General features: G+C 40.1%; 1 protein-coding gene across 1 annotated transcript; it reads left to right on the forward strand.

Moving 5' to 3' along the window:
- Nucleotides 1–1,026: 1,026 nt before the first annotated feature.
- On the forward strand, nt 1,027–17,938 carry klhl24a (kelch-like family member 24a). Its single transcript, XM_028426923.1, has 8 exons — nt 1,027–1,283; nt 2,413–2,525; nt 2,602–3,446; nt 5,031–5,215; nt 8,953–9,071; nt 13,246–13,434; nt 14,650–14,838; nt 14,941–17,938. The coding sequence occupies exons 2-8, from the start codon at nt 2,451–2,453 to the stop codon at nt 15,139–15,141; spliced, it is 1,803 nt and encodes a 600-aa protein (XP_028282724.1). The 5' UTR covers nt 1,027–1,283; nt 2,413–2,450; the 3' UTR covers nt 15,142–17,938.
- Nucleotides 17,939–18,461: the final 523 nt, after the last annotated feature.

An 18,461-nucleotide genomic window follows, 5' to 3' on the forward strand; every position in this document is an offset into this window, starting at 1 on the left:
GCCTGATTTACCTGTTTTCCACGGAAAATATTTGCTTATTTTACTTAATCCTTCTTGTGGTATTCTCCAATTACACAGTTTTGTTCTTGAGAACTAGAACAGTAGATGGCTGGAGGCCAAAACAAGACCATGTGCAATATTCTCACACATTCCTGAGCTCTGCCATTCTCTCCATTTTTTGTTTATGGACTTGGGGATGTCGGGTGCAGATGTTTCACTTAGTGAGTATGTATTATTGGCAGCAACAGTGACAGTATGACAATACCAATACTAATACCCTGACAGTGTTTCACTGTAGTGATGGATACATGTACAAATATAAATTTATACACACATAATTTGTGGAGTTTTCTAAACTGACCAAAAAAATAGTGTGTAAAGGGTTCAGTTCCTACTAACACATAGTTCAGAACGGTTTGGGTCATTGATCATATCACGGGTTCTTTCAGGAAATCCAGCTGGGAGCTCTCAGAACTATTTTGCAACAAAATAAGGAAGTTGTGACATCCTTTGTTCCTATAAGCTCCTCCTTCCTCTTCACCTGAAAAAAAGTTTAGCATGCTGAGTTTCATCTTGTTTTCACGTGTTTAAGTGGTCATATTACTTTTCTGGGGACACATATGTCTGCACACAATACGTTTTCTTTAACATATCATGAGCAAATATGCGGCATTTCCTGTCTATTTAAAGTGTATTTTATGACGTATGTCAACTATTTAAGATTAATATAACATTTACAACACTGTCATCAACACGTCTATATAAGTATCGCTGTCAGCTGGTGTTATTTTCCGCCTTTTCAGCCGCTGTCACTTGTTGTTGTGAACTTTTTCACCATTAAGTATGGTTTGTTTGCAAACAAAGGGAAGCCACGTGGAGAACAAGAGACACCTGGGTAATGTTGTTTTCCCATCAACTAAACCGCAGCGACACGACAGTAATGAAACAACATTACCCACAATGCACCTGTGTCAGCATCTGAGTGGGCGCAGTGGGATGGATTTTTTTCCTTCTGACAACTATATATGGACTCTGTGTTTACAGTTAGCTAGTTGGAAGTCTTTGTTTTTGTCATCACGGCAAGCCACAATGTCCCGGCTGCGTATTAGCCTACTTTATACTTCATAACCGATATAGATTACAGATATTGATAAAGATACTACTGTTTTTTCCAGGATACAAATTTGTTTTTCTACTTAGTGTTTTTTTGTTTTGTTGTTGTTTTCACCTCTCACTCCACTTGTAACAGCAGAAGAAGGTTCATCTGGAAACGTCTGCATAAGGTAAGAAAATGTCTGTTACAGACTGATGTGAGTTTTACTTTTAGGTTCATTTCTTTTAAATACCTCGTAAAGTAACAACCTAGCTGTATTTACTTTGTGTAACGGTCAGTACGATGCTCGTTTCCTTTGTCTAATTAGCCAAAGTTCACAGGGGTTGACCTACTTTGTGTGCTTGTCTGTCCCTATATATATGCACACACACACACACACACACACATATATATATATATATATATATATATATATATATATATATATATATATATATATATATATATATGTGTGTGTCTTGTCCATGTTTTATTATTATTTGTTCTCTTATTTCACATTGTTGTGTCTTAGTCACAAAGTAAACCTGCGTCAAACACCTCTGGCTAAACCTGTCCTCTAATCTCTATGACTCCAGTGCTGGCAAATAAAGCACGTGAATAGCCTGTGGTGTTAAAAATAACTAGAGATAAATGACCTCAAAGGAGCAAAGACCAGACCTGCTGCCAGCATTCAAACAAGCAGCGTGGCCATTGATTAGACATGTTTAATGTTTTCATCATAAAAATTACACTGTGTCTTTTGGAAGCTTGGTTGTTTTCTAATTATAAATGTGATTAAATGTCACAAATTGCAGCAGGTATTGACAAAAACTCTTAAGAATGACTCAAAGTTATCAGTTTTCCCGGCTTTTCTCTTGTGCAAACAATAATATTGTAGCATCCCTGCCCCCACCATCAAAACAAACCTGACTGACATGTTGGCCTTCTAACCGTTGCACAACTTCTCTCTCCCGCCTGTGTTTCTTCTTTGTCATCTTCAATCTCATGCACTCTTTTGTGCTCCAAGGCACAACTGCTGTGCAGTGTGTGATGAGATAGTTAGCTGGAGGAAGTGTCAGGAGGAAGTGATTTGTGTGGTTCTCGTGTAGGATATTATATTACTGCCTCATGGGCCTATGGCTCTCACGTGTTTTCTCATCAGCTCTGTGATGGCTTTGTTTGTCTCTGAAGAATGTTCCATATTTGTACTACAACAATCCAATTAGTGCTCTGTTTGGATACTACAATAACAGCATATAGTCATATTTTATGGAAACCCTTTGTGTAATTGTTCAGTGCTGTCTGCTTATAATCCCCAGGTCATCTTAAAGTTCAGTTGGCATTGAAGGTGGCAGCCATGGTGTTGATATTGGGACGGAGGATGAACAGGGAGGAGCCTGGGGTCAGAGACTCACCAGCTGTCAAACGCAAGGTACTGTCAGTCACACAATTTTTTTGTTTGTCTGATTCTTAGTTACACAACTTAACACATGTTGTTGTATTCTAAGGTGTTTGAGGTTGAATCCAAGACTTTAGCCTGCCAGGATGTCTTGGACTTCTGCTCAGGCTCATCACACTCAGAGGGAATCCTGCAGGTATTCAATGAGTTCCGCGACTGCCGCCTTTTCACTGATGTGGTTATCAGTGTGCAGGGCCGTGAGTTTCCCTGCCACCGTGCTGTGCTCTCTGCCTGCTCATCCTACTTCAGAGCCATGTTCTGCAATGATCACCGCGAGAGCCGCGAGATGCTGGTTGAGATCAATGGGATCCTGGCGGAGGCGATGGACTCCTTCCTCACCTATGTTTACACCGGCCGTGCCAAAATCACCACTGAGAATGTGCAGTTCCTCTTTGAAACCTCCAGCCTCTTCCATATCACCACATTGCGTGATGCCTGCGCAAAGTTCCTGGAGGACCAGCTGGACCCCTGCAACTGCCTGGGCATCCAGCGCTTTGCAGATGCTCATTCCCTCAAGCAGTTGGCCAGCCGCTGCCGCAGTTATGCTCTGGCCAACTTCTCAGAGGTAGCTCAGCATGAAGAGTTCCTGGACCTGCACAAAGAAGAGCTGGAAGAGTACATTAACAGTGATGAGCTGTCTGTCGGTAAAGAGGAGGTGGTGTTTGAGGCAGTGATGCGATGGGTGTACCACAGCATGGAGCACAGGAAGCCCATCCTGAAGGCTCTGCTGCACCATGTTCGCTTACCCCTGCTGCATCCCAACTACTTTGTCCAGACAGTGGAGGGAGACCAGCTAATCCAGAACGCTCCAGAGTGCTACCACCTTCTGCACGAGGCCAGACGCTACCACGTGCTAGGAAATGAGATGATGTCACCCAGAACTCGTCCACGCAGGTAAGTTTACATCCTAAGCATGAGAAGGTGACAGAGAACCTATATAGCCTGTGGATGGTGGATGACCTACATTTTATGCTTTGCTACAGGCATACACTGATGACTGATGTCTCCTATTGATCTTTTGTTTGAACTCATCTGACAGCTTTTTTGTCTTTAAGCAGTCAGCCAATCCTTTTTCTGTCATTGTAGATAAAGGTGGTTACGACTTGCTTATGAACTCAATGCTCCTCGCAGTGTTGTTGTTGTATGTTCATGTGAGTGTGAGAGAGACAGGGAGTGTTATTGTGCTGAACAGACAAGTGTGTCATTGACTGAGCTCTGTTTTGTAGGCCTATTTTGAAATGGAAATCATAATGGAGGCAGGATAAGGGAGGCAGGGCATGTTCATACACAGACGGGTTGACTGAAAAAAAATGTGACGCAATTATAAAATGTTGAGTCTTGTTATCATACCAGCACTGCGTCTCATCTGACTTCAGTGTTTGGGTTTCCCCACCTCTTCACTTTACACCAATTTACCAAATAGGTAATATTATTTCCGGTGTTTTCTTTTTCTTTTTTTTTTGAAGATTGTCAAGTTGAAGGTCTGCATGTCATCTGTGCACCAAGGCTGAAACCTTATGAATGAGACACAAAATAGACCATATGGTTGACTGCTGTACCTCAGACAGCTGCCTTTGTGGTTAGAGCTGCAGGGGTTAATGTTAGAGCAGAACCAGTTGTCAGTTATGAAGGCTTGTATTTCAGGTGTATTGTCAGTATGGTCTCATATCTGTTCATATCAGCAAAGCCAATCAAGCAGTTGGTCCTTGTTTGCTTCGTTTGCCCTGAGGGCCAAAGTTTCTGTGCTCAAACCAGACTAGTTTTCTGCTTATGTTTCTGTCTACACCACAGCCTCTCTCCTGGAAAGCTTCTGGAATATAATTAATCACATGCATACAGACACATGCAGAGAAACATACATTAAGCTGCTGCTACTGGGTGAGACTCAGAGTCTCATACATGCAAACAAGGGTTTGAATCAACCATAAAACAATGCCTCTGTCTGCACACCATATAAACAGAATGAAAAATGTGAGAAAAAGAGCAAACACATTAACTGGAGTGGTTAATCTGCTCCCCTAAGGAAGTGTGTCAAGAGTAGCTGTAATCAGATATTTAACTGGAGTAAAACAAGTAATTCTATATTTAAAAAATACTCTTTGTATTTCAAAACATACTGGGTTGCATGTCATTCATACACCGCCTGTGGTGTACAGCCTTTGTTATCATGGAATCCAGCTTCAGTCTTGCCCCAGGTGTGTTTTTGTTAGAACTTAGATTGATACCTTTATTGTAAACTGAAGTTTACCTTGAAGATGAACGACAATATTCCTGTAAAAACCACAATGTTACTGCCTTGGCACTAATATCTACAATCTGATTAAATAGTCCTCCAAGTGAGGACATGTATATGTTTATGTATTTATACTCCTTCAAAGGGGAGTTTGATTTACACATGTTTTTGTCATGCGTGTGTTTTCATAATTGCTTCAGCTGTAATTTCTGTGTCTCTGTGTCTGTCTGCTCTCCTTTGTTCAGGTCGACTGGCTACTCAGAGGTAATTGTTGTGGTGGGTGGCTGCGAGCGTGTGGGTGGCTTCAACCTGCCCTACACTGAATGCTACGATCCAGTCACAGGAGAATGGAAATCACTGGCAAAGCTGCCTGAGTTTACCAAGTCAGAGTATGCCGTCTGCGCCCTCCGCAATGACATCTTGGTGTCAGGTAAGATCTTTCTACATTTGTGATAGCATGGCTCTGTCAAAGCTGTGACTTCAGAAGAACATCAGATATTAAATAAATGCTAAATAGAACATCTTAAAAAAACTCAAGACATCTTTTTTTAGCATGTTGTGTCATGAAGCCGTCACAATTAATCACTGACTGCACAACTGTATAATTCCTCATCCAAACCTTTTTAGGAGACTTGGTAAATCTCTACTTTGTTTTGCCATCTAATCTCTCAGTGAAGTGGCAGGAAAGGCCCTGGTGGCTGTTTGCCCTGTGTTATTTTTACAGCCTTGGTCTGTTTAAGTTGAAGGAAAATATGAGCGCAACATCTGGATGCACTCTCCAGGCTCAGTGCTCAGAGAGGCCTTCATTGGCCAGCTCGTTGTTTTCTCTCTCCCTATTGGCCGTTCACCAAGGTCACCACCTTCACATTGGTTCAGCAACTTTCTAGCATCTCTTTTATGCAAGAGCATGACAACACTTCAATTCCAACACCATTGTCAGCAGTTGTTTTTGTTTTTTGCAAAGTTTTTAAGTAAATTCTACACCTGAGGGTTACAGCTCTCATGGTCTTCTGGCAAGACTGCTGCATTTTTGGAATTTAACACATGCCAAGTGTGCTGTAAGCCTCCTTTGTTGAAAAAAGACCCAGATTAAACAAGACATTAGTATTACCTCATTCATTTAAACTAATGAAGTCACAGTAAAGATTGCCAAAGCTATGCTGTGTACAAGACGCCTCTTTTTCTGTGATTGTTGGACCGAGAGCGCAGCGGTCAACACTTTTGTTCTGTAAAATTAATTCCAGGAAGGTGCATTGACAGGAGATCTGATGTGCCTGCTGGGACTGCTCAGGTTCAGACCTGCTTTCTATGATATGCACAAAATTAACAGATGAAAACAGCAGTTAAGTAGTTTTAGAAAACAGGGAAGAAAAACGAGACGTATAAGAAAAAAAAGAAAAAAGTTCTCCCCTTCAGCAAAGACTGCACAGTGTCCCTGTGCCAAGTCCTCACGTGTGCGCTATCAATCCACCCTCAGCTGCTGCCTGAAAACACACCCCTCCCCCCCACGTCTCTTACACACACACACACACACACACACACTATGTATGCACTACTTTACAGCTTTTTTTGTTCTCCATTGCTCCATTTACTTTGTTTGCCTTATGTGTCTTGATATATTTAATCCCCTAACCTCAGCTTGCGCTCCCTCACTTACATGCCTGCACATACCTCCATTCTATCTGTCTATCTGCCTGTCTGTCTCACTGGTAACTGGTGCAAATACCTTACAGGGCCTCCAGTCTCCAGCACAGCTGCACTCTTAAATAGAATGTGGCTCAACTGGGAATAGAGAACATCTTTGGTCTCTCTGTCCTGGGACATGAACTCTGGCTACTACTCACTCACTTAACCCCCCCTAAAATGTATTATCAGCTAGTAACAGCTGAGACATGTGCTTTCATACATTATGATTAGTTACATGTCATAATCACAGGATTATTTCTCATATATTGGAATTCCATGACAAAAGGTAGTTAACATCGTCAACAATCCTACGCATACACTTCAGGAATGCATACCTGTCAGAAAGCTGTCGCACACATCATGGTTGTGAGTTACTCAGTTTTGTTCCTTAAAAGCAATGATTAGAAGTCGTCCTTCCCGTCTGCACCAGGAGGACCTGTCAACTGAAAGTCCCTGTTTTAAAGCAGTAGTTAGATTTACAAGTCTCTCACTGACAGGGTACATTCTGTTTCCACATGGGGATCTTTAATGTATGTTACCCTTGAGGTTTCTGCCTAACAGCAGAGATAAACATGCTTACTCACTGAATTATTTAATTAATGCAAGATCTCAGAAGCTTCCGACATTAAAGGTTTTTTTTTCTTTAAAAGTCCACTAGGACTCGGCGTGAATTGACTAAATATTGACTGTTTAATGACATGGTCAATGTCACTTTAACCTCATGGTATCACATTTTCTCCCCTTTCTCAACATTTATTTTTGATGTTTAATGTTGCTTTGTTGTTTTTTTTTTTTTATTTCTTTTTTGTTATTCCAGGACCTCTTCATGTTGAGCCACATCTGAGTAGTCAATGGCATTGTTGAGAATACAATTTCTCAAGAGCTTAGGGGATTTTTTTTACAATTTTGGCACATTTGTCCTCCTACACTGAAGCCTTATTAAAGGACTAAGATCATTGTGACATGTTTTCGGACATAAATACACTCCCAGTTATCATACACTGCCTGAATGATAACTAGGACAAAGGTCTAGCAGTTGCTTATGTTGTTGCTACTGAGTTTCAGCATATTGCCACTGGGCACACTGTGAGGAAGCTGTGTCTGAGCTCCCTCTGAGTGAGCACAGCTTGTTACTGCAGTCATACATGTCAGTACAGTGATAACATGTTCACAGACCTGGATGGAAACTACAACCTGACTGGTTGGAGTCGTCTGATAACTGCAACCACACGTCTAGAGTCTGTCTGTCAGACTACAATACAGTTAATCGTTTGCTTTGTTTGGATGTGAACACTGAAGAGGCTAAGACACCTTTGTTTACACCAGGAGATTTTCGTTATGCCTTTGTCATTACTTCATACATCCATCCGTTCTACCAAACAAAACAACCATTTAAAGAGTGTACTCACTACTAACACAACCTGATTGTAGAGGGTTGTATAATTTCAGGAAATTCAAATATATAAATCCTTGCTGCAAAGTGAGACAGTGCTCTTGATTCTGGTTTTAAATGGAGTTTTGAGTTTTAAAATCATAGGTGTTCTTGTATTTTATTGAGTGTTCTCACCTTCTTGTGATCAATTTTAGTCAAGGTGTGAAATAACACAGATTGCTACAGATAGTTCTGTTCATGTTGTCTGGTCTTGTTAGTATCCATGCTGCACCTGCACTCATACAATACAGTGCTACACACTTCTTGTGGCTGGATAAAAGCCAGCAGATAAGTGCCTTTGGCATCAAAGCACTGCAGTGATAACCTGTCCACCAAAACATACCCTTAGTTTTTCAAACGAATTTAAGATAACATTTTCTTATTCACCTTTTCCTGTTGACACAGGTATGCTGCTAACCTAGAGTACATTTTATCATGTTTTTGTCCTCCCTTTATTTACAAATTAGCTTGTGCAACACATATTCTGTGAGAACGTTATCCTCACCTGTTGTGTGTGTGTGGTTTGTGGTGAAGTGCTTTGAGAGAGAGAGAGAGAGAGAGAGAGAGCGGGAAGGCACATGTTAAGGCTTGCTAAATATTTGTGTGGGCCACACTGTTAACTGATCACGTGACTCTTGTTATTCTTTGCTACTACAACTTTGTTATGCCGGTTAAGCAGTCCTCTCTGTAGCTCTGATACAAATTGCTTATTCACTGCTTTTCCATACACATTGAAATGTAATATTATGCATCATTACAGGTGTATATGTAAATAGGGCACATGGTGTATGTGTGACTGTGTGTGTGTGAGGCAACCTTTGCCAGGTGAACTCTTAAGACATCGGGTCATCGTCAGATAAGATGTGCAATTCTGCCACAGTTAAATGATAAAACATCACATTGACATAAACAAACTAACCGAAGCGAACTGTTCACCCAGGGCAATCTGTCTTTTTTTACAAAGTGAAGCTCACTTATATCAAATCAGCTGAATTGTTGAAATGTTGAAATGTTTAGGTCCTTACAGCAGTGTCCTTCTGTGTTTTCAGGTGGTCGTATCAACAGCAGGGATGTGTGGATGTATAATTCCCAGCTCAACCTGTGGATCAGAGTGGCTTCTCTTAACAAAGGCCGCTGGAGGCACAAAATGGGAGTCCTGCTGGGCAAGGTGAGAAAAAAGAGAGGGAACTAGGTTTATATTTGGCGACTACACTAGAGATGACTCCAAGTTGATTTACATTTCAGTATCAGCTTCTCATCCAGACCTTCTCATCAAACAGTCATATCATTTACTTTATAGTGAAGTGCCAAAATGGAGCATTCATAGCAAGCAGAAGGTTTGTTCTAAAAAACATGTCCTCAATGTTATGGGGGAAAAAACACAGGAGAAGGGATGAATCACAGAATTTAGTGAGAAACTGTTAGAATTTCGTTGGAAACACCACAGTTGGAAACATGTACTGTCAAAAAAGCAGTAACAAAATGTGACATGTGTCTGCAGAAATTAGAGTCTGTGAACTTTAGAAAGTATCCGCTTTCCAAAGATAAAGCCCCTCATTCTTTTAAAGTTCTGCAGGAAAGGTTTTAGAAATTTCCACAAAGCTTTTTGACTGATGAGTGATTCATACCTTTCACAATACTAGATCCTATTCCTCTTACACACACACATACTACATTCTTAAAGGAAGTTGTTTTTTGTCATTATCAGAGGATTTGCATGTTTAAGAATGATTGACATTAAGTATAGTGTTAAAAAGGGTCTACTCATCAGTGGCAGGAAAGAGGACAGTCCTCATATTCCTGTCACATTTGACTATAGCCTGAGGTCTTTCATACTTCTCTCTTTACTTTGAGGCTTGATTTACACACAGTACATTTATACATGTACTACTTCATACACAGAATGAACAGCTGTCATTACAGGTATTAAGGTACTGACGACCTTTAAAAAGTAGCTTTAGTTATATTCACTCTCTTTAACTTTTTCCAATTTGTTCTAAGACTAATCCACTTTAAACATAGCATCTTAGCTACAGCAGAGCAATGCAAGTAAAGAGGCCTCCTCAAAAAAATCAATAACTAGTTCTACAACGTGTATATGGAGGAAAGACTGGCTGCACAAGTTAACAATTTACTAGTCTGTCCATATTATGGTGAGGAATTACATTTTATTGTGTTTTGTGCGTGACATACAGAATTGGTACGAGTGTTGCCTCAGGGTTCGTGAACAGCAGCAAACAATGCATCTGTCACTTACAGCTACTCTTACATGTCTTCTCTTTTATTAAATTCACTTCTGGTAGATGTCTCTGTGTTAACTTCCTCATATAGTGTATACCACTGTATATATGTCAGGTGTCAGTTTGGTAGTGAAATCTAATGTAAGCTGATCAATAATCCATTTTTCTTTTGTGGCTTTGCTGTTATGCTACATGGTTTAGTACAGGGCAGGTGGGTATTAATTTATATGTGTAGCCTGTATATTTAAAATACAAGCAAAGGAGGACCTTAGTTTACTAGACAGCGTCGTGCTTCATGTGCCTGTGTTCAATCACGTATACTTATAGCACGTTCAGCATAAAAATCAAATAACTATATTCCTAAGCTTATGGAATGCTCCTAAACTAGATTTGCATAGCATTTAATTGTAAACTTAAAACAAATGGCATGTGCAGTTTGTGAAAGGTTTCTTAGCTGGAACTGTTGGCTGGCATACACAGCTTAAACAAGCATGCTACATTGGACTCCAACCATCGCCTGTGCTTCAGTTATTATTATAAGTACAAATGTAAACATATGATTCAAGCATGAGGGCCACGCATAAAGGTTCATTTGAAACGGAAATTTCTTTACTTTTTCAGATAGAGCATGACTCATAGAGGTCATGTTATTTGCAGATATGCTGCAAACATCCTTGTATTATTTCTTTGGAGTCAGTCTGTATTTGATCTTCTATGACTTAGTTGTCTTACCACAGCAAACAGCCAACACACATGTGCATGTTTGGTCTACATATCAGTCTTCCACAATAGTGTGGTAATCAGTTAGATGGTCACACTGTGGCTATAAAAGTCAGTAATTAACTCCAAACAGATCCATGCATCATGGTATGGAGGAAACCAGGCTGACTGATGTGGCTGCAATTTAACTTTACTATTGAACTATAAAGCTTAGTTACAAGGAACCCAGCTCAGACATTAAACTGTCCAAGCATCATTTCAATTGACTATAAACAGTAGCTATACAGTGTAAAAGCATAAACATGCATGTTTTAGCCTATTCAGTTAACTTAAACCTCTCTTAATATTTTTATTTATTTATTTGCTTTTTTTAGACTCTTAACTAAAAGTCAAAGCTTCTGTCTGGGAGCTGTATTTATTTTATAATATTCAGTTACCACATATCTTTCATGTATTTGACATTTTTGTTTAATCATACCAGTCTGTGGTATTTTTTCCTCATATCAGGTCAGAAAGGTCTTTCCAGTGAATGCCTTTGTTAGGGTTACAGATTTAATCTGACTTTTTATCTCAAAAACGTGCGGTATCACTCTACAGGAAGCATCTCTGTCTATTCTCATTTTTCCAGAGAATCATGCCCCCCTCTCCCTCCTGCATTTCTACCCGGTCATTTCCTCATTCAGCCTGTAATTTCCCCTTTTGATGAACAGCTCTGATCTTCCATTTGGCGTAACAGAAGGCCACATGTTTTGAACATGCCTGTGTAATGACCATGTTCATGCTTCTATGCAAAAACATCTCATTGTCAAGGCACTCTTCAAATAATTTGCATAAATGGTATACAACACATGTATTTAAAACTGTTTTTCACATAGCTATACACCAGGCACATTAACACATAACAACAGTTTAGTGTCCTGCAGACTGTGATCCTGTTGGACTGGTCCACAGAGTATAAACTAAAATAGGTCACCACTTGTTTTTCTCTCCCTGTTATGGTTGCACTTGCTGACGGCTGTTTGCAACTGTCATAATATTTCACTCTTTGACTCTCTCTATCTCTTTGGGTCTCAGTCAGTCTCTTTGTTCTCCCGTGTCCCTCTGACTCTGTTTCTCTCATGGTTACTACTTCTCACCTCTCTGAATGTTAAGGAAGCAGTTAATCATTCGTGACCAGCACATGCTCACAATATTAGCTGTGTGCATGTTCAGTGGCCAACATGTGTGTCCACAGAGAACTATAAATCACGTATGGCTTAGTGTTTATGTGAAACCTGCATGCCTCAAGTCAGTATAGGTATGTGCTACCATCATCATGTGAAATCTGCCTTTTACTGATAGATTTGCTCTTTCATGGTGTATCAAAAGAAAAGGATGATCCAACCATATTGACCTCTTTACTACAGTCTTTAAGCAACCTAATGTGGAAGACTATTTTTAAACCTTGGCACATAAACCCTATGCTGATTAAAACCTAGTTTGCTGAGAAATGAGAACTAATTGAATAAAAAAAAACAAAAAAACACTTGTTTGCACTTGTTCTGATTACTGCTATCTCTCAGTGCCAGATTATTTTTGTCTTCTTATCTCTCTTTTGTTTCGTTAGCACCTCTGTCATTTGTTGCAAACAAAAAACCCGTATTTAATGTTTGCCATCAGCTGTATCAACACAGAGTATTAAAATAAACCACCTTCAGTTGGTCTACGTGCCTACGGTTTCATACTGCAGAGTGGCATAGGGGCTTCCAACCCATGGCATAGGGGCAAGATTGTGGGATGTTGTTATTGAAAATAAGAAATGTAGCCAGAGACAACAGCACTCTACAACACAATGGATTATTAGCTTTTCAGTTGAAAAAAGCAGTAGTGCTCTCCAGTATTACCGAGAAGTTGAATGTAACCTATCAGCACCCATTTCCTCTTTCTTTCCATACCCTCTTAGTGTCTCTTTTCTCTCCCTACTCTGTACTTATTTGTGTTTCCATAGAGAGACAGGAACAGCCTGAAGGTTTTTTGTTGCATAAGACCAGTCTGTTGATGAGTATTGTTGTTTGTGCAACCAGTATTGCTGCTTATGTATTAACACGTGATGCCTTTCTAGAGAAAATAATTAACACAACAGAAAGATAAAGCAATACCGTATGGTTTTCTTCCCCCCTGGGATTAATAAAGGATTTCTGATAGTGATTCTGATCCAACATGTTGGCCTTTAAGAGATTTACACACAAGTGTGAGAAACCTATTGCTAACTTTGTTATTACAGGGTTGATTTTGTGTGTTTAGTATTTGTCTTGGTTTAGATCTTAATGTCATAAACCTATAAACAGAATACAGATCTTGTGCTCCACTCCTCATTTGACCCATATGTGTGTGTGTCCTTAGGTCTATGCTGTGGGTGGCTATGATGGCCAGAGCCGCCTGAGCAGTGTGGAATGTTACGATTCCTTCTCTAACCGCTGGACAGAAGTGGCTCCCATGAAAGAGGCGGTCAGCTCTCCGGCAGTGGCCAGCTGTGCTGGCAAGCTCTTTGTCATAGGAGGAGGACCTGACGATGAGACTTGTTCAGACAAGGTGGGAAACAGATGCGTCTCACCTGCCCACACAATTAAGCACACAGTGATGAGAGCTAAGGTGCTTTTTCTCTCTTATAACCTGTTTTGAATGATTATAACCTAAAGACACCCGGGATGTGCAAAATCCTGTTTTTACAGTCTGTTGTTTGAATTCAAAATATAGTTTATAATATATAATTTATCTTAAAGATGAAAATGTGCAATGCAATTATAAACTATACTGATACTGTTTTAGAAAGATCCACATTAGAGACACCGAATGGTATGAATCATAGATTCCTAAGTACAGTAAAAATTCTGTCAGCAGTAAATTCTATTGCAGTGAGATCATTTACAGACTGCAATAACAAAAAATAAAAATATCTTTTCCAGTTTAACATTATAGACTGGCAGATTATGTGATTTATGTGATACGATGACAGCTATATCCTGATTAACGTAGTTTCAGTTCTGTCTCCATCACACTCCATGACTGCACTTTCAGGTTTAATTTTGCAGCAGTGAGTCATTGAAAGGTAGACTTACATTTACCCAATAAGATGACAGCAGTGTGTTTAAAACATCACAGAAAGAACAAATACACAGTGAAGCAATGTCAACATTCAAAGACTTTTTGGACAAATGTAGCAAATCAAGTTAAAGAGTTTAAAATTGATGTTAGGTAAAACTGCACTCTGTCACGTAACAGTGTAAGATAACATCAGAAATTAAGATACAACAGGCTACTTGGAATAGTTTATTTATATTTTGACTGGCTGCCAAATTGCTGGTGGTAAACAGGATAGTGGTTTTCTGTAGAAGTGGAGTCTGTCCTCCATGAAAAGATGGTATGTTTGTTGTGGTATGTATGACATCTGAAGGCAGAGTGGCAGCATGATGTGAGATATCTTAAGAATTTTATCTCTCTAGTTACATCTGACTCTAAAAAGTTAAAAAGGCACTGACTGGCACCAGTTCCTTTGCTTCCAAAGGTCCTGTCCAAACTAGGCATAGTCAGAGACCAAACAGTTTGAAAGAAGGCTGTTTTAAAGAGAAGTGGGTGAGAGAATTCTTGGATTGTTGTGTAAAACCACACAGAGGCAGAAGAGAGAATGAGGAGCTATACATATTTCAGCTTTTTCTAACGAAAACTATTTCCCTCCCACCTGCTATATATTTAGAAGAGATTCCGAGTCTGGTTTTCATCTTCTTTTCTTTTTACTACATGACACAGGTTCAGTGCTATGATCCAGAGACAGACACTTGGTTGCTACGAGCCAACATTCCCATTGCCAAGCGCTGCATCACAGCCGTGTCCCTCAACAACCTGATCTATGTGTGCGGTGGTCTCACCAAGTCCATTTTCTGCTATGACCCCACAGAGGACTACTGGATGCATGTAGTTCACACCTTCAGCAAACAGGTAGGAGATTAAAATGCAGATAACTAAATGAGTCAGCTGAGTTCATGTGCAAGTATGCTTGCTTGGTATATTCGAAGCTCATACAGGTATGTCTGCCTGCAGGAGAGCTGTGGCATGTCTGTGTGTAATGGCAAGATCTTCATCCTTGGCGGCAGAGGGGAAAGTGGCGAGGCCACAGACACCATCCTGTGTTACGACCCGTCAACGGGCATCATCACAGGTGTGGCAGCCATGCCTCGACCCATCTCCTACCATGGCTGCGTAACCATCCACCGTTACAATGAAAAATACTACAAGCCATGACCACAAACACACACAGAGGGACACACTCTCGCATGAGAGCGCACACTAAAGAACTTCAACACACCCCCATACATGGCACAAAACATAACTCAACTTTTTTATATAACTGGCACATTTAATACTTCAGTCCACAGTACCAGTGAGCTAATTTATTTCCTCACAGCATCATGTAGCAACACTAATTGTGATGCTGTGAATGTTTTGTTGTTGTGCGCCATAGCTATAATCCTTCTGTGGAAGTGCTGAACAGTTGGCTTGTCTGAAACCTGAGTTAAAGTGGGATCAGAGCCAGGTGGTGACGGGGCTTTGCATTAGTAGCAACCGCAAAGTTGTGAAGCAATGTAAACAAGATAATGGTGACAAATCAAACAAAATATTCTGTTGATGACATTAAGAACTATTGAGAATTTTGGAGTTTGTTATCCTCCAGGGACAAGTGTGGTTCATTTCCACAGAGCTTTTAACCATAACAAGACAAATTCAGTCATGGCTTTTTGATTTATTGCTACCTGGACATGAGAATTAATCAGTTTTAAAGTAAGCTTACCAACACTGTTTCTATTACAGTACAAAGTAACACTAAGATCTAGGTCACTGATGAGCTAGAATGATCACAGATGATGCTGATACACAAAAAACAAAAACACTGCTAACAATGAAACACAAAGCCAAGAGTGATGTGTCTGCAGAAAGAAATTCTACAAATGACACATGAGTGGCCTGGTCAAATTTCTAACTCTATACCCGCTGCATTCCAGGCAGGCATGTTCAGACAGTGCAGTATAGTACAGTACAGTAAAAAAAGGAGTACTGTCCTCCATTTTTAACTCTTCTCTCCTCTCTTTAAAACTAAAAATGACCTGATAGATGTGGTAAACAGTCAGCCAGCTGCTCTCCCACAGTATCAGTTGCCATAAATATCAGTTGCTCTCACCGCAGACTGGAGTTAAGAGAAGAGATAAAGACCAGAGGCCGTGCAGAAATATTGGAATATAGCCATTAATAGCTCTGCCCCCCCCCACCCCAACCATATCCAGCTCCACTTCCCTTCCCCTACTCCACCTGCCTTACAGTTTCTTCTTTTTAAGCATTATATTGCTCCATTATATTAATTATTATAACAGTCATACTTACTGACATTTTCTTTTTGTTGTTTTTTTTATTAAGTTATACTTGTTTTTGCCTTTTTGTAAAAAAAAAAATTGGATGTTTTGTCATATTTTACGTAGAACTAGCGTGTCTGTTTACTGTCAACGTTAGCTCATTGGTGTACTGGGCTTGTGGATGGTTTTGTAGATGCGGGAAGCCTTTGTAGATCAAACTCGAAGACTGCTCTGAATAAGTGGTGTGCATGGTTGGTATGTATGCTTGTGACTTTTTTGACTTGGGATCTGGATACAGTGCGGAGCAGAGCAGGCTGTAGCTTGAAGCACTCTTCACGTTGATGCTGGCACCTCTCACCTGTACATATTAAAGATGTAACTCGGGGTAACCACAGTAACCTCCAGGTGTGTGTGTGTGTGTGTGTATATGTGTGTTTACTGGTCAGCTGAGTTCTGAATGATGAGGGTCGTGGATGATGTCGCTCGTGGTCAGTAAAGTCACCTTTTTTTAATACAGTTGGTGTTGATAGACTAGAAAAATTGCTGTGAATATAACTTTAATATGTTTAACCTGTATTTAAATGTATCTCTTATCTTGGATGCATGTTGTGTTTTCTGTAACTGAGAGCCCCAATTGTGCACTTTGACAGAATCCTGTTAAATGCTGATTTATATGACCGTGATTTCTTGTTTACTGTATCAGTAAATGTTCTTTGCTTTCATGCGACGTATAGAAAGAGTTAAAGGGGCCTCTCAGCTTTCCCCCGTTGGCCGATACCTGCTGTGCAAAAAAAAAATCCATCGACAAAGATCACTGCACGTGAGCAGTGAGAAGAGTCTGAACTTTTAATCTGTGAGTTTCTGTTCTAAAACACATAAATGTGCTTCTGTGCATCAGTCACAGTGACAAAAACAGGTGGAGGTATTTCAGCTTAAATCATACTCCAGGCAGTAGGATGAGTTCAGTGTCAGGTCTTAAAACAGTAGGCTGAAAAGAAAACATCCCCAGGCCCACCCACGTCCCTTTGCAGATTTAAGGCCAATGAGTAGAGTCACAAGGCATGTGCAAAAGAGAGAGAGAGAGAGAGAGAGACAGAATTTGAGTGTGCATGCGTCTGTGATTTCACTGAGTATTTACACACACTGGGACACAAACACCGTCCCTGTTGTGCTGACGTATATTGATTTTCATTATTGGCTATATAGAGGCTTTTCCTTATTGTTTGCTTTTGATAAGATTATCCATTGTGTTATGTGTTATGTTTTTTGTTGTGGTGAGTTGTGGGACTGTGTGTTGCTGAGATATTCTGATTCTAACATGCAAATGGCATGCTGCAAATTAAAACCCTGAGAGCTGAGCGATAAAGGTGATTAGGTGATTAGGAGAATATCAATGCAGATTTAAGCCAAAGTGGATTTGTTTCCATCCAAAAAAAAACAAAACGTGCCTGCATGCAAGATGTTTTAAACCTTTATTTGCTACCCTATGTGCCTTGATGAAAAAAAATAGTGGGAAATTAGATTAGATCATTTTGATATACCTTTATTCTTGTATGTATGATGTGATACTTTAACACCATTTTCTCCTCAGATGAAACTGCGAGAAAGCTTTTTTTTGTAAACTGCAGTATGTTGAAATGTAATGGTTGACTTGTGTAAGAGAAACATCAATAAAGTTTTTCTTTATGTACCAACAGTTTGCCCCCTCTCATTACTAAAAAATGTTTAGCTATACTGTGGTGGTGTGTCAGTGTAAAAACCTCTATCCTATCCATTTATATATACCAAAAGTTTTACTTGACATAAAAAATGAGGAGACAAAGATGAAAATAAGCTGCTCTGGTGAATGTGATGCATGATCATGATGTACTATGTGTATAGTGTAATGTAGCTCTTAGCATCATCACGTCATTCACCACCTTTCCCTATCCGCTTCTCTAATCTCTTCCTCTCTCTATCCCTTTCTCTACCTCCCACTTAGCCAGGTGTTTAATAGTGAGCACCTCCTCCACCAATCAGCTGTCGATCTGTCCCTCTCCTGCCCAATCACAGCTTAGCAAGAAATTTAACAGTTTTTCGTCTCTTCTTCAGCCGTCTTCTGATCGACTCCGGCAGCCCTCCTCCACCCCAAGCACCGCCAGATGCACACCAGTTCAAGACCTCCTCTCTCCTGCTCTCCAGCTTTTCCACCACCACCACCACCAGGTCTAGACCCGG

This window comes from Parambassis ranga, chromosome 17 (genome assembly GCF_900634625.1).
Source record: "Parambassis ranga chromosome 17, fParRan2.1, whole genome shotgun sequence".
Taxonomy (NCBI): domain Eukaryota; kingdom Metazoa; phylum Chordata; class Actinopteri; family Ambassidae; genus Parambassis; species Parambassis ranga.

Excerpts from the sequence above, each read along its gene's own strand:
- klhl24a (XM_028426923.1), top strand. The coding sequence starts at position 2,451 with ATGGTGTTGATATTGGGACGGAGGATGAACAGGGAGGAGCCTGGGGTC. Across the intron at positions 2,526-2,601 it reads CACCAGCTGTCAAACGCAAG|GTGTTTGAGGTTGAATCCAA; the intron begins GTACTGTCAGTC and ends TTGTATTCTAAG. Across the intron at positions 9,072-13,245 it reads TGGGAGTCCTGCTGGGCAAG|GTCTATGCTGTGGGTGGCTA; the intron begins GTGAGAAAAAAG and ends GTGTGTCCTTAG.